This window comes from Malania oleifera, chromosome 2, assembly GCF_029873635.1.
Source record: "Malania oleifera isolate guangnan ecotype guangnan chromosome 2, ASM2987363v1, whole genome shotgun sequence".
Lineage (NCBI taxonomy): Eukaryota > Viridiplantae > Streptophyta > Magnoliopsida > Santalales > Ximeniaceae > Malania > Malania oleifera.
Window position 1 is genome coordinate 37,074,704 of NC_080418.1, and position 17,115 is coordinate 37,091,818.

General features: G+C 37.8%; 1 protein-coding gene across 2 annotated transcripts in view; it reads left to right on the top strand.

Annotated features, from left to right (window-relative positions):
- Positions 1-412: 412 nt before the first annotated feature.
- The window catches only part of LOC131149530 (uncharacterized), a 41,468-nt gene continuing 24,765 nt past the window's right edge, over positions 413-17,115 (top strand). For both annotated transcript variants that reach the window (XM_058100061.1, XM_058100060.1), the window contains exons 1-4: positions 413-721; positions 819-882; positions 975-1,163; positions 2,915-2,986. In XM_058100061.1, the coding sequence (XP_057956044.1) occupies positions 510-721; positions 819-882; positions 975-1,163; positions 2,915-2,986 (537 nt within the window). In that variant the 5' untranslated portion in view covers positions 413-509. The remainder of the gene's footprint in view (positions 722-818; positions 883-974; positions 1,164-2,914; positions 2,987-17,115) is intronic.

A 17,115-nucleotide genomic window follows, 5' to 3' on the forward strand; every position in this document is an offset into this window, starting at 1 on the left:
CGACACTGGGTACTCAGACTATTCACACGCCCATGCAACAAGGCCCCTCTCACTGTGCAGGGGTAAATACAAGATTTGCTCGCTAGGGTAGGAATCGAATGAAATTATTGTATAACACAAAACTAAGTTAAAAATAAAATAAAATTAAAAAATTCCTGAATTTTGAAAAATTAGCAAAAATAATTCAAAATAATTTTAGCATTGTCAAATACTAGGATCATATCTGAAAAAATATTAGAAGATAGGAGCAATAAATCTCAAATACCATTCTTCAAGATAATCTACAAGACTAATTGGTTCAAGTCCATGATGAAAAAATATAAACCAATTATTATTTGGTTCAAAATAAAAATAAATTTATTTTCAGAAAATTTTCTCCTCTTCATTTATTTATTTATTTGCTTTTTTTCACAGGCCAAAATAAAATGCTGGGCTGACGAGCTTTTTGGTTCAGAGAGAAGTATAGGAGGGAAAACCTTATTCGGAGTGAGAGACAGAGAGGAGCTGAAATGAGATGTAAGATGTTGGGATTGAAGCGGTTGATTCCGAACTCGGGGTCAAGGCGACCTGCGAGTCTCAATTCTCGAATCTTCTTCACGCACGAAGATGAGAAACCATTCCTCCATCCTGCAAATCTTCTCGCCCAAAGAACCTCGGCTCGTTTCTTTGACATTCACCAGATTGCCAACAAAGACGCCATAAAAAAAGAGCGCGCTCGGCTGTACGTCACTTTTCTTTTTCTTCTCCCAGTTTTCTCGGCAACCAAACAGATGTTAATCACCTATATATATATATAATATGCGTGTTTTTTAGAGCAGTTCAGATGAGATGAATAGGGGTTACTTCGCTGACATTTCGGAGCTCAACCAACATGGTGGTAAGGTAATTGTTATTTGTTTAATTTAATGCGATATCAGGTTCAAAAGTCATTGCAGAGTTGATTAACGACTATTCTGTTAATGGATCTTGTTTAGATTGCGATCGCAAATAAAATTATCATTCCGGCAATGGCGGCCGTTAAATTTCCTTCGGTTGAAGTGAGCCGTTCAGATGGTACAAGTCTTAAGCTGCCCATTTGTCTCAATGGAACTGAACTCGAGTCCTTCAAATCTAACATTCCTAAGGCTTGTCTACTGTGTCTTTCCTTTCGAGCGAGCTCTCAGGTTTGAATACTTTAACACTCTTTGATTGGTTCATGTTAAATAGGACATTCCGCGATTGGTTTATGCTTACAGGAGGTTCCGAAATTTTTATGTTACAGGCTCCTTGTGTGCGTTAAATTTAGAATTGTAGTGATAATCAAATCCTAGCCAGTTTATAAGAAGAATGCAGCTGCCTTTATTTTTTTGAGCTATATTGTACAAAAAACGTTTAAACGTGTTATTTTGATGCTGAATATACTTATTGACTTATTTGCCCGTATCTAAAATAATGGTGTTGTCGTTGTTTTATTTTATTTTTATTTAAAATTAACTTACTTTTTTTGCCTATTAAAGTGCTTTAGGTTTTTTTTTTTTTATTTCCCTTTGACACCTCTATCCAATGCTAGACTTAGACTCTCTTGGATTTGATTGCTAAAATTCACTGAGCAGTGTGGCACCTTTATTGTTACCAGATATTTCTTATGTTATATGGAATTCATATGCTCACTGAAGACGGTTCATTGGGTTGGAACATCTGAACTGTAAATTCTTTGGTCAGTGATGAGCCATTGTGCATGGGTACTCTGAAGTTTATTACAATTGGGTGCTTTGGTCTTGGATAGCACTTAGTAAGGTTTTCATATGGTACTTCCTGTTGAAGTATGCTTCAGATTCCTAGTTTGGATAAGAAAGTTAATTTTTTGAGAGTTTCTAGTTCAAAGGATTCTCTGTGATACCATGATAGCAGAGTTTTTGTTTTATAAAGGGAAAGGAGCGGAGTCTTGGAGAGCAAGGTAGGGTTCCTTGTCAGGGAATATGAATATTGGAGAGCAAGGACTCAAAGGTTATAAACAGAAGATTAATGTCAGAGCTTTCTAGGCTTTAGTCCATGCCAGAGGGATTTCTCCCAGCATGAAAGGGGTTTGGCTGTTTTTGGAGAGGTTCAGTTTTTGTTTTATAATGGGAAAGGAGCGGAGTCTTGGAGAGCAAGGTAGGGTTCCTTGTCAAGGAATATGAATATTGGAGAGCAAGGACTCAAAAATTATAAACAGAAGATTAATGTAAGAGCTTTCTAGGCTTTAGTCCATGCCAGAGGGATTTCTCCCAGCATGAAAGGGGTTTGGCTGTTTTTGGAGAGGTTCAGTTTTGATGGCCTCTGATGTAGCATTGCTGCATCAATTAGCCTGCTTGTGACGTATGTGAGATTTGGGAGTATGGATTTGGGTTGAGAGTGAATGGTAATCCATCACAGTGGATTGTTTTTATTAGGATCATGGGTGTAGGCGGCTAGGCGCAGTGAAGGGGCCAAATCATGTTAAATTTGGTCTCTTTCATGTACTTGATTGTGTGCTTACATTGTGTATTTTATATTGTGTGTCTGCTGTTCTTCAACGCTTCCAGCATGTGTTAGCTTACTTTGGTAGTGCGCCAAAGGTTTTTTTGTGCTGGTCACGAATGCTTGAGCATTATTCTTACACTTGGCTGGTGCTTTATTATTATTATTATGATGCAATTTTTACGGAATCATCCATCTGGCAGAAACAAAACCTGTGTGTTTGTGTAATTAGGTTGTTGTTTGTCCAAAAACTAATGTCATTATTTCTCAACTTTATTATAAAGCTATAGTTGATGATGTTTTGGGTTATATCTTGAACTTGTAAGTAGTTTTCTTCTTTTTTAAAAATTTTTAATTTTTTTATCAGAGCTGCTGATACCATGTCTTTTTCTTTTTATTTTTTTATTTTTTTTATTTTGTTTCTTTTTTCAAACAGGCAATGATTGATTCTTGGAGCACTCCTTTTATCAACACTTTTAGTGATTCAACGAATGTTCAGTTGTACGAGGTACCATAATTTTGCTGTTCAGTAGGTAATCAATGGTTTTTAGTTCATTATTCATGGCCTTGGCTATATGAAGCTGGAGCAGGTGCAGGGAAGTGAGAATATGTGGAAGCGTCAAAAGTTTCAAGGGTCTAGTAAGGATTTATAAAGACAAACTGCATACAATAATTAAAAAAAAAAATTATGTTGAAGTCAAACATAAAAACTTACATGATATGTAAAAATTATATTCTCGTATAACAGTTCCTAAGCAGTTGCAAAATTACTTTGTATTTCTATTTAATCTAACATAATCTCCTTTTCAAAATATGTCCTGTTAAAAGTATTTTGGGGCTTATAATGATGGAAGCAAGGTTCTGTAATGATGGGAATGGCATTCTGTCATGGTTGAAATGAGGTTCTGTCAAGGTTCTTGTAAGAAGCACTGGATCAATGTCTTTAGATAGAATTATTACCTAGTAAAATAATCCTGTAACTAAGTTTATTACATATTTGTTGATTTTTAATGGAGGACTGCCTACATCATTTTTGGTATGCTTATTTTAGGCTTACATTTAGGAAACTAAGTATTTAAATTTTTTTGTTGTTGTGTATTTTCCTGTTATGTTGTTGGTGTTTTTTAATTATGTAACTATTTATTTAGGTATTGGCAGGTGTAAGTACTTGGCTTGTAAGTTGTTTAGACAATCATTTTGAATTCAGATTTCCTGACTGGTTTTCACACCCTCTCTTGTGCAAGCTTTTTCTCTCTCTCTCTCTCTCTCTCTCTCTCTCTCTCTCTCTTTCCTCTCCTTCTTCTTCCTTCTCCCATCTCTTGTCTTCTCTGTTCTCCATCTATTTCTACTCTATTTCTGATCTCCCTGCTCTATTTTCTGTTCTCTGTTCCTTGTTCTCTTTTCTTAGCTCTTTCCAGCAGTCCCTCTTTTCTTCCCCCTTCTTATTTCTTCTTTCTCTTCTCTCCTCTTCTCTTCTCTCTCTCTCTCTCTCTTGCCCCCCCCCCCCCCCCCCAATTCTCTCTTATCTCTTACTGTTTCTGATTTTCTGTTCCTTTCCTCGATCAGCTATCTGGGCAAATTTTTATTCATCAACAGTCTTCCCTTGTCATCAAGAATCATCCAAAGAAAATTTAAAGCAACATTGAAGAACAATATGCAGTTATTTTAATTTAATTTCCACTGCTTTAAGTGTTGTGCATAAGTACAGGCCCTACAAATCATTCAAAGTTCAAAAATTGCAGGAAAGGCCCCAGAAACTGAAGCATTGTTCATCTGGCCCCCTCAAATCCGAACACTAATTTCCATCTGGTCACTAGAGAACCCCACACCCCTTCCAAACATTTCCCAGCAGACCCCATTCAAAATCTCAAACTTTTTGACCTTTACCATAACGGAAATCACCATTCATTGATCTACTACCTTCCGTAGGTCCATCGCTGGACGAGCCTTGCTGTTGGCACACTTGCACCATGCGCGCGTGGAAAAGATTCCAGCACCTTCTCCGATTTCCAGACTTGTGGGAATTTAATTCCTACCATGATATTTTGGGTTTTTTGTTGAGATTTTGATGCTGTTTTATAGAGAGTTGATTTATCAAGCTTGGCTCATATTTTGGAGGGTCAATTCAGTTCTCCTACCAACCTGTCCTGACATACTCGCTGCATTTTGTGGCTGTTTTATGAGGATCTGACAAAACTAAGAGAAATGCCATGACTATGCTGAGAGCTTAAGGACTCATTGTAGTCTAGGTGAGGTAACCAAAATTCTCACATTTATCTTGATTAATGTTTACATGATTAAGAAAATTAGTAATTTGCATAATTCCAAGTTTCTTGTTACCATTTAAAGAAAGAAAATGTGCAAATTTTCATATGAGTTCCTTTGGTTCATCCATTGCTTGAATTGTTCAAACTCATACTCCTTTGTTGGCCTATTATGTAGGACCATATCAACTCAGATGCATTATGTTCGATAATTTGTAGTGTGTGTATTGTAGTAATTTTAGGATCAATATTGCTTGTAGTCAAGTTTAGTATTTCTTAGCATCATTGTACTATATTGCATTATTCATGGCTACCAAAAAAACTTTGAAACGATCCCCACTGAGCACCAATCAATACCCAATTTTTATTTTTTTGGTTAGACACTCTTTATGACTTTTATAACAAAGAATTTGCATCTCATCAAACAATTTGCAGAAGTCATGAAGTTGTTGGGAAATTCCCATAGATGGCCTAGAACAGTTAGTTTGACACCCTAATGTGTCCCCACTAGGGTCAGCCTAAGGCATTCTTCCCACTTCAGGAGTTCTTGTAGCACCTAACTAGATGCCCTAGGCTCCAAGGCAATCTAGTGGACTAGTTCAGCCTGTGTTGCTCAATTTGACCTAGAGGCTAGGTTTGAGGAAGGTAGTTTTGATGAGTTTGACAATGTTGGGTACCAACTAACCCTAGGCATACTCCACATCCCTTAGGCATGATTAAAGGGAATCTGAAGATTTTACGAAGAGGGTCAAGGTTGATGGCGTACCTATGATGGGAAATTAGATCCAAATTCTTCTTAGCTGGGTAGGAGAGGTGAAGAATTACTTTGGTGCTGCACATGATGTGGGCAAAGTTTAGTTAGCCAAGATGAAACTTGTAGGACCAGATAAGAGGTATTGGCAAATTGGTCAACAAGCCCTCCAATGCTTCAACGATTAGATGAACCACCCAATACCCAATGCGAAGTGATGAGATAGCCGTTGAAATAGAAGTATCTCCGTCCTTCCTATAAGAATTGGCTGTTTATTGCCCTCTTGAACCATTGACAAACCACTACTTATTGCTTAGGAGTGGAATTTTTGAGGTCCTACATCGTAGAGTCATTGGGTTCATGAATGGTCTTAAGGAGAATGCTAGGAGATAGGTAGAATTAGTCTTTAGAGGTACCTTATCCGAAAGCTATTGCCAAGGAAAAATACTTTAAGACCCCCCGCGGTGGGTCATCATCTCAGGTGAGTGCATTTTGTCAATCCAAATCCTTCCCTCAATCTAGGTCTAACCCTAGAGAGAAGATAGAGGCCCGTCATGTTATTCACTCTAGTGGGTCTACTATTCCTCGAGTTGGTATCTCATTTGTGTAGTGTCATCATTGCCTAGTGAGGTCTCATAGCTGTTCGTTGTTCCCATTGAGCAGCTTTGGAGCGTGAGATTGGTGACATGCCTCATTGTGAAGACCAAGTTGTAGATGTTGTGTACTCAAGAGATGAAGGTAGCTTATGGATGATTTTGAGGATGATAATTGTTAAGGCTTGATATGCATTGTTGTCCCACAATGTAACAACTTAAGCTTTTATTCTTTTAGTTAAGTGGTAATCTAACATGGTATCAAACCCATGGTTACCAAGAGGGCCTGCCATCTTGGGTTCTATTCTTGTTGCCCATGTTTATTATGTTGTGTGTTGTGTTTAAAATTTGCTGTATTCCCTGTAATGGGTGTTATTTTTCATCTGTTTATCCCTCCATGTGTTGTTGGTCTACACGTGCGGGGGAATATTAAGGCTCGATATACATTGTTGGCCCTTAACCCAATTTAAGCTTTTAGCTAAAGTGGTTATCTAACACCATGTTAGTGTGGTGAGGTGTGTCTTGTCCACTCTGGATAGTGAAAACTGGGAGTGGACCACTGTATTTCACACTTATATTCAATGCAGGTATAGGGCATGTGAACTAGTTGTTAATGGGGGTAGTAGCATGAATGTGATCTCCAAAGTTGCTCTAGGTATATTGAACATTAAGGGAGAGCCAAACTCCTCTTCTTTTAGAGTGAATTGGGTAAACAAGACAAATCTGTCTGTGAATGAGAGGTGCTTTGTACCCCTTTGAATGGGAGATTGTAAAGATAGGATTTATTATGATGCACTCCCAATGGATGTGGGCCATGTCTTGCTAGGGCGCCTGTAGTTATATGATCATGATGTGACCAATTATGGTTGGAAAAACACTTGTGTTAGGCATAATTAGTAGAAGATCATTTTGATTCCTACTAAGCCCACATGATCCGAAATTTAGGAATGAGACAGCCTTTCCAATTTAGAGAAGCATTCAATTCTTAGATGACTTTTTGTGCTAGAGATCTTAGAAAACAAGCGTTTCTTAGTGACATCTCCTAGGAAGTTCCTTATGAGGTAAGATAGTACCCATGTGAGTATCCACTTTCGGGAGTTGTTAGTTGAGTTCTTTAATGTAGTACCCATGAGCTTTCTAGTGAGCTACCACCCATGTGAGACATTCAACATGCCATAGGTCTCATTCCAGGTTTTTAATTACCTAATTTGCCTCGTTATAAGATAAACCCAAATGAGTGTTCTGATTAGGATAGGGAGGTAGGAGAAATCCTTGACAAGGGCTTTATGAGACAACCTTAATCCTCGTGAAGTGTCGGTCCTTCTAATCTCAAAGAAGGACGGTTCTTGGAGGATGTGTGTACATAGTAGGGCCGTTAATAGATCACCATCAGGTTTGGTTTCCCTATCCTTGGACTTGAGGATTTGCTTGAAATTATAGTTGGCTCTAGTTGGTACTTCAAGATTGACTTGTGCATTGGATATCACCAAATTAGAATTAGGCTAGGAGACGAGTGGAATATTACTTTTAAGACTAATGATGGTTGATTTGAGTGGTTGGTTTATGAGGCATGTTTTGCACCCATCTAGAAAATGCCTACTGGTTTATATTGATGATATAATCTATATTGATATAAACCAAGGAGCACTTGATAATACATCTAGGTCTTTGCCAATTTGAGTTAAGCTAAGTTGTATATTGACCTCAAGAAGTGCAACTTTTTACAATCTAGTGTGCTCTTTTTTGGTTTTGTGGTCTCTGTGCGAGGACTATTTCTAAGGTTCATACTTCTCATGGCTTAGCTTCTTTTTATAGGCAATTTTTAAGGGGTTTTGGCACCATTATGTGTCCCATCATTGATTGTTTGAAGGAAGGGGAGTTTGATTGGACCCTAGAGCTTTTTGGATTGGACCCTAGAGATTTTAGAGCGATTAAGCAAAAGATGGCTTCTTCTTGAGTCAAAACCCCCTTGTACTTAGGCTGTAGACTTTGATAGAGTTTTTGAGGTGGCTTGTCATGCCTTTGAAGTAGGTCTAGGTGGAGTTTTTAGTGGGGGACACCCTATAACATTTTTCAGTGAAATTTTTTTTTGATACATATATATATAATAATAATAATAATAATAATAATAATAATAATTGTATTAGAAAAGATAAGAGTGTACATTAGAAAATGAAAAGAGAAAATGAAAGAGAAAGGAAAAACTAAGGAGAATAAGAAATCCTCACTTTATATCAATAAATATAGCATAGCACATATAGTAAAGAGTTTTATGTTGGGGTGTGATCCCACCAACAATGGGGATATTCTTTGTTACTCAAAGAGTTTGTACTTTCTTCATACCACCTTGCTTTTGTGATATGCGAGTTCATAGAAGTTGAGTACTAAGCATGTTGGTTGGGTGGAATTTCTCGATGAACATATCTTTGTTCTCAAGTATTATTCGTTGTTGAGAATAAGGTTGCTGTCAGCCTCAGTAAGTAACAGTTCTTCTCCATATCATGAGAGTTGAGGTCATTAAGGATAAGCATTCTACTTGTTGTGATTTTAGGCTCATCTTTCAAGGGGCGAGCAAGGGCTCCTGTAGAGATTTTGTTGATTTTATTATCTAGAAGGGTTACTTGTTTAGGGGTACTAGTATGGTTTTAAATCGTGGTAGTGGGTAGGGTAATATAATGGTAACGGGTGTAGCAAAAAGCAGTAGTAGCAGATGTTACATAATGGGAAGCGGGTGTAACGACCGTGAATTTTTTTTGAAGCATACACAACCTTATGCATATTAGTGCATTTGCATGTTTTAAGCTTTTAACCCTTCTTAGAAAGAGTTTTTGTGTGTTTTGGATCCTTTAGTTCTACTAAGTTGTTTGGTACGGGCAAGAAATTTACAGTTGTTTTAAACCACCATTGACAAAAAATTATGTGTGAGTGTGTGTATATATACTTTTTCCTTGTTTTTATATGTGATAAATTAATTAATAACACAAATACATTATACAACATTAATCATTTAATCTATTAAACACATAAGACATACGAATAAGACAAATACACAATAACTAGAAAAGAAAAGAAGGATGAAATTGAAAAATATAGAACATGAATTCAAATTGCGAATATTATTGAAATAAAATATTTTCATAATAATAATAAATTAGTATTATCAAATTGTTAATTAATGCATCTCTTGTGAATGTTTAAAAAAAGTATTAGATTTTGTATCATTATCATCCTCATTATAATCTTTTTTTCCCTCTCTCCCCATTGTGTATGAAGCATATTTATGAAAGTTTGCGAGATGAGAATGCTTAGATGGATGAGTGGTATAACACTGAAAGATAAATTAAGGAATGAACATATTCGCGGTAAGTTGGGTGTAACTCCTACATAAGATAAGATAAGGGAGGGACGACTCAGATGGTATGGACACTTGCAACGTAGGCCACATAGTGCGCCAGTGAGGAAGAGTGAGTTAGTTATTGTGGGGGGCAGTAGAAGGGGTAGAGGCAGACCAAAAATAGTTTGGAAGGAGATAGTGAGTAAGGATTTTATATCCTTGAATATGTCAAAAGAAATGGTCCATGATCGCATAAATTAGCGAAAAAGGATTCATATTGCCGACCACACTTAGTGGGACTTAAGGTTTGGTTTTGTTGTTTGGTTGTTGTTGTTGGGGGGGGGGGGGTGGGGGAAGTGAGAAGAAAAAGAAAAAAAATAAATTATATATTTTTTATTTTTATTTTTTGTAACAGTTATGTAGCGGCCTTTATGTAACAGTCTCGGTATGTAGCGGGCTTTACGTAACAGTCTCGGTCTATAATAGCCCCTACAGGCATGATTTTTCTTCCCACTGGTTTTGCAGTGTGTAACGGTTGGGAACCCAAAAAAAAGTTACATAATGGTATCACGTAACAGTGGCAGCCATTATTTAAAACCATGTGTACTAGGTTATTCATTCCCTTCTATAGAGATTTCATAGTTTGGGAGTTGCATGCTGGTGGGCTTAATTGGTCACTGGTGAACAAATGGCACCATTGCCTTAGTTGAGGCCATGGTTTATTGGCCTTCTATGAAGAGGGGTGTTGCTAGGATTGTGTCTTAGCATTGTACATATTTAGGAGACACAACTGCCTCTTTATTACCACATATACCTTGGATAGACCTAGGATTTTGTTCTTGGATCCCCAATAACAGTTTGAAGACATGATTGCATATTTGTTGTTGTTGACTTGTTTTCGAAAATGGCACACTTTTTTTCCCCATGTAGTAGGACTTCTAATGCTCCTCATGTGGCTTAATTTTTCTTTAAAGAGGTAGCCAAATTCCATGTTTTGCCAACTTCCATAGTGTCTGATAGGGTTATCAACTTTCCTTATTTTGGAAGACACTTTGGAGTGTGGGGGACTCTTATGATGTTTCTTGTGCCTGCTTCCCCTTTGATGTTTGAGTTTGTGATTCATATTCTTGATGGCCTACTTAGGCGTGTAATGGGAGAAAAATAGGGCAATTGGGATTGGTCGTAGTTCTGTGATTAGGTCCATGATTAAGAGCCCTTTTAAGTGTATGTTCGGTTACAAACCCATGCACCCCTTGATCTTTTTCCTTTGCCACAAGATGCTCATATTTTAGAGTTGAGACCTTTGCTCATCACATCCATGAGTTGCATGCTGAGGATAGGTGAAAACTTGCCGTGAAGAATATGGGTTACAAATTTGGTGCAGATGTGTAGCTAGAGCTAGAGAGTTTAATGTAGATGACAGTGTCATGGTTCACATTAGACCTGAATGCCACCTTAGAAATTCATCCATGTTTGTGCCTTTGGCTCTTTCTCCATCCTTGAGAAACTTGGACCTAGTGCATATTTACTTGATTTGCCTACTTATATAACCATTGGGCCAGTTTTTAATGTGGAGGATTTGACCCCTTCTAGAGGCATTTTTGAGCCTCTGGCTTTGCCATTTCGCACTCATGCAGGGTCAGTAGTTCCTCAAGCTCCTTTCATTTCTCAGCCATAGGACATGGTGGATCTATTCTGGATTATGAGTTTGTGACATCTCGTGAGGGTGCTTGACATGTGGTTAAGTGGAGAGATCATCCTACTTCAATTGCTACATCATTTGTTGAGGATGTTTTGTGAGAGCGCTCTTGAGTTGTTTGAGTCATGCTTACAGTCACACTCTCTGGGGTTGAGCTCCTTTCAGTTGGGGGAGTATGATGCAGGATGCACATCATATACAACGCCTATTCGGCGTATGCTATGTTGGGAGTTCTTTGCTTATATATGTGTTTTAGTTTGTTGTAGGTATAAGTACTTGCTTGTAATTTGTTTGAGACAGTTCATTTTGAATTCAGATTTTTCATACTGGTTCTCCCTCTCTCTCTCTCTCTCTCTCTCTCGTGCAACCTCTCCCTCTCCCCTCCTTCCATCTTCTTCCTCCCTTCTTTTATCTTTGCTGTTCTGCATCTATTTCTACTCTATTTCTGATCTCCCTGCTCTATTTTCTGTTCTCTGTTCTCTTTTCTCTTTTCTGTCCAGCAGTCCCTCTTTTCTTCCCCTTCTTATTTTTCTCTCTCCATTTTGCCCCCTCAATTCTCTCTATCTCTAACTGTTTCTGATTTTCTGTTCCTGCTCTACTTCTATTTATTCCATCGAGTATAGAACCAACTGGGTTAAATAAATATTGAAATATGTTAAAGTTCTCAATGGACAATTTATTCCATTGAGTTTGAGAACTGGATATTATGAGTTAAATAAATATTTAAATTTTATAAGATCCTGAAAAATGTCAGTACTTGTAGTTCCCTTTTCATTTTGTCATTTATACTGTTGCATGGTTTTTTCTCCTTATTAGAAAAACAGCTCACATAATACTCTTTTGTTGATCATTAATGTTTTCAAATGTTAGTGCTCAAGGGTGTTAAATGATGTCTATTTAGCAATGTTGTAAATCAGCTAATACAAACTGGGAATTAGCCATTAGTGTTTTTATTGCAGTTTGGTTATCGACCAAGAGTTTTTTACCTAAATAATATTATTTTCTTTAAAATTTTGCAAAATGATTCACTTTGGGAAGTATTTCCCTGAATGATGCACTTGAGATGTAATGGTTAATCAATTCAGTTCAAATTTTTGAAAAGAAAAAAACCTGAAATTGGCCGACACTCGAATAATCAAACTCGATTTCAGTTTGGGCTGGTTACATGTGTGCGATTCAAATGAAAAACATAATTAGATGTGAGCAAAAAAAAAAAAAAAAAAAAAGAGCAATAGGAACTTGTTTTTGCTTGTACAGTGTTGAATTGTGTTTGCTGGATATCAGCTTGGCCATGGTACACAGCTGAGAGCTGATGTGTCCCCCAAGTTCCACAATTCAAGCACTCCCCTTCGGGCCAGCTTTGCCAGCAATAGACTTGCATGGAAGTGAATCCCAAAAAAGGAAAGCTGGAACTTCAATTTGTAATTTTCACTTCCTATTTTTGCCTTCTAGTTTTCAAAACATGGGTAAGTTGAAAGTTTATGAAATATTGAAAAAATATTTACATGTTAACCAAAACCAGTTCTTACTTCCAGCTTTTTTCCCTTCTAGTTTTCAAAACGATATGATTAAAGTTCATAAAACATTGGAAAAAAAAAATGAACTGGGTACACATCCAGCACCTCCAAAAAGTCTGATGCAGCTGTACCATCAGATTTTATTGTCCCCATTCCCATATTCATAATAATTACATGGTAAATGTTCCCAACAATGAATAAATAGATAAAATGACAAGTGAAATTACCACAAGTACTAGAAATTTTTCCATTTTTTTGCACTTAATATCATTCACCTAATAAAGTAAAAAACATCATTAATATTTGTTGGTATGCTCTAGCCCATATAGCAAACTAGTGAATAGAATTACTGGTTATTGGTGCATTAATCGCAGTATCGGTGTAGCTGATGCTTGGGTTCCTCCCAAGGGTTCTCCTATGTTATAGTGAGCTGGTGAATAGCCCACTCTGCATGTTAGGATCACCGCAGCAGGACTCCTTTCCACAATCCTTCCAATCTCTCTCTCTCTCTCTCTCTCTCTCTCTCTCTCGCGTGGTATCAGAGCCATGGCCTTTTCCTGGAGTCTAGGAGAGTTAAGATCATAGAAGTAATTTTTAGAAGAACAAGGTACAAATAGTTTAAGGGGAAAAACTTCACCCATGGATTCTCACTCTCAAAGTACAGAAATTGCTCCTGCCCGACTTTCTTCTTCCATCTCTCTTCCTCCCTCCATAAAAAGAACCACTTCTTCCAAGATTACTAACCTAGTAGAATACTCCTACATTCCTGGCTCTGCTCAATTCCAGGAAACGTCCCTTCCACTTGTAAATCCCTACAATATTTTCAGAAGAAAAAGATCTTTTAGCTAACCAAGTCCATACTCTTCTTATATCTCATAACAGACCTCAAGTCAAGGAGTTCGTCCAGACTACAGCCCTTGATAAGTGTCTCATCTCAGCCTCCTCCAAAGAATAATATGTAGATCTTGAGCTTGATCAAGATCTGATCAATCAATGGATCAGAGAAGGCTATACTCATCTTCATTTTGGAGCTGTTAGACTCCTTCTTACCCTTCATGGCCGTAAAGGACTTCTAATTACAGTTAGGATTACTCTTCTCAATACTACCTACACTCAGTATGAGCATGCAACAATTGGAACTTTGCTTACCACTCTTCAAGCTGGTAGCGTCTGTTTCACGTTCTTCCCCAACTTCAATATTCTTTTAAGAGACAAAAACCTGAGAAATTGCATAAAGGTTCAACTTTAGATTACTGGTGTTCCGCAAGTTTCTTCAGCCTACATGGCTACTCTTCACCATCAGCTCATCTACAGACTTCAAGATCATGCTGTAGATATCCCTCTTCCAGGACAATCTGAAGACGCAATCCTGATCACTGCTGAAAGAGAAGATGATGTTCCCACTATTCTCCAAATTCCACGGCAGATTCCTAGAGAAGAATTAAAGCAACTCATTCCTCTGGAGTGGATTTCCAGTTATGAGCAACTTTATCAACAATCGTCACCCATCCATCTCTCTGATCCCAAGTTTCAAAGACTTCCAGATGGAATGGTAAAGACGGTGTTCAACCCAAAAGATACGGCTTCATCCAGCACTCCTCTGGTGTTTCAATCCTTGATGATAAAGCCTGTAACTTTTGAAGAAGACATTCCTGTAAGCAACGCTGAAGCAGACAGATCCCCCATCTACATTGATAAAATTGAAGGACATTTCATTTGGGATGTTGATCCTTCAATGTGCGATCCAGATTGTGACTGCCACAGATCACAACAAAGGGAAACCAAACCATTCTGTAAACCTTTTCCACCTCATAGAAAACCTGATGACCCAAGTAGCCCATGGATAGGAATCCGGCGCCCGGATCCTAAACCTAAGCCTTTATGGATCTATGACAGAGCCCTTGAGATTCTTCGTGAAGAAGGACTTCTTCCTCCAGAAGAACTTGATCCAGAACCTTACCAAACTCCAGTACCTAAGCTGCCCCATTCACAACCAATTCCCTGTTTCATGGCCTCTCCATATGACAAACAATTTCCTCCCTTGGAACCAAGATCATATACAGACTCCAACCTTCATACCAGATCTTTCATTCAACCCTCTGAAGTCGAACCAGACGGTTCTAGAAAACTTCCCTCACAGGCTGAACAAGTTCTAAATTGGCAAACTTAGAATCCCAGATCTCATAATACAACTTTATCAGCCATTGATCACAAAGTTGATAAATTCATACATCATGGCACTCAGATGGACTAACGATTTGGCCACCTTGATTCCAGAATCGAGGCTTTGTATGCTGATCTCAAGAGAAGAATTGATAATCTTGATGCTGAACTCAGACAATTTATTTCTGCGGAATATTTTGGATCCATGTTTAATGAAAAAGAAGCAGAAATCAGAAGGCTTAAAGATCAATTATCTTAGATAGAACGAGATCATCATCCAATTTCCCCAGCTACGTATATTCCTGAAGCTTTTCCATATACTCCACCTTACTCTTTGATTCCTCAGTCACCACCAACTCCATCCTACCAACAGCCAGATTATTCCAAGCATTTCAAATCCACTGCTGAGATCTTTAAGAGACATTCTCTTATTCCATCAACACCCATTCCTCCAAGATCTCCAATCCCGGAAAAACCTTTGCCCTCTGAGCCTGTTGACCATAAACTCAAAAGCCCATATTTACCACCTGATCAATCTCTATCTCTGCTTGCTGAGTTTGTCCCTGAATCACCCATTGACGATAACAGTGATGATTCCATTGAAACATTGTCCTTCTCCTTAGATCAAGATATTACTGATCTCACCAACATGTTGATGGCATCTCCTACTGATCCCGAATCATCCAGAACACAAGAATTTCATGAAGAAACTGACACCACAGTTCCCATTGTAGAAGAACCTAGTGAGGCTACTTCAACTACTCCTCATCCGGTTCCTCATCATTCAACCAATGGTTCTTGGTTCTCTTTTGATGGATTACCTCCAATTAAATGGAGAGATCGAATTGGTGAATTTGGTGCATGGATTGACCTTCAGCTTTCCAAGCCTGGGAATACCTTAGAAACAGTTCTCATTGAATTCACATCCAGATTTACTGGAACTTTACGAGACTGGTTTCAAAGTCTTGGTGAATATAGACAAGTGACATTCATTAAATCCTAAACTCCCTCCTATGCTTTGGGTACACTTTATCGAGAATTTATTGGAGATCTAAATACTCATGCTAATGAAGTTAGACAAGAGTATTTTGAAATGAGATGCTGCTCCTTGAAAAGAAAGGATCTTGATTTTCACTATCAAAGAATGTCCAGGCAATATTATCTTCTTAGTGGATTTAATGATGATAATCTCAGACTAGTTTACATTAATTCTTTACCAGAAGACATCCAGCCAGATTTACAGAGAAAGATTGCATCTCTCTCACGACCACTCAGAGATATCTCAATAGGAGAAATTCATCAACTGACACTCTCTGCTCTTGAAAAATTATGTGATACCCACCAGTTGTTCTCAAAAATGTTGAAACAGAATCACAAGTTTACAAAGCAATGCAAGAAGCCTTATTTGCAGATCAAGTGCAAAGAAAAGGATTGCATCTGTAGTCCTAAAAAGAAGAAACACTTCAAAGACTAAGGTTCTGACAAGCGTTTAAGAAAAGATCCCAGAAAAAGAAAGAAGTTCAGATATTTCAAAAAGAAGTTTCGACGAGGACATGACAAATCTCCTCGCTGTTTCATTTGCAAGAAGAAAGGCCACTATGCAAAACAATGCCCATTGAACAGGACAAAATCTGCAAAGCTTGCCCAGCAGTTACAGAATGAAGAACTCGATGCAGATGCTGAATCTGTTCTTTCAGAACAAGAAGAGATGATTGAAGAGACTATTCTCGTCCTTACTGATTCAGAAGATGACTATCATTTAGATGAAACATTCTAGGTTCAACCTATTCTCTCTTCTGAAGATTCTCAGATAAGTCCTCATGTTCAAATTCAGCTCCTCTCTGAAAAATATGGTTAGCCCATACCTACTGTTGCATACATTGATACGGGATCCCATAAGACCATGGTTAATCCAAAAGTTCTACCATTAGATTGTTGGTTTTCCCATACTCAATTCTTTAGAGCTGCAAATAATCAAATTTTTACTATCACTTTGATTTCCAAAAGGAAAATTGGGATTAAACTCCTTCTTAATTGCATCATTTGGACTCATGTCATTGGCAGTCCACTTCCTAAAAAAGATGTTTTATTAGGATGGGATGTTTATTGTCTTTCAAAATCCTTGAGGATTCTTCCCACTGGAATTAAGTACAAAAGAGAGTTCAAGCCTTTTACCTAGACAAACAAAATTTATTCTCTTTCCTATTTTTCTCCAGATTTCCAGCCCATTCAAAATAAACTCCTCAAGTTGTGTGCAGAAAGTCATGACCAGTTCATCTATGATCATCCACTCTGGAAAAACTCAGACTTTTTCAT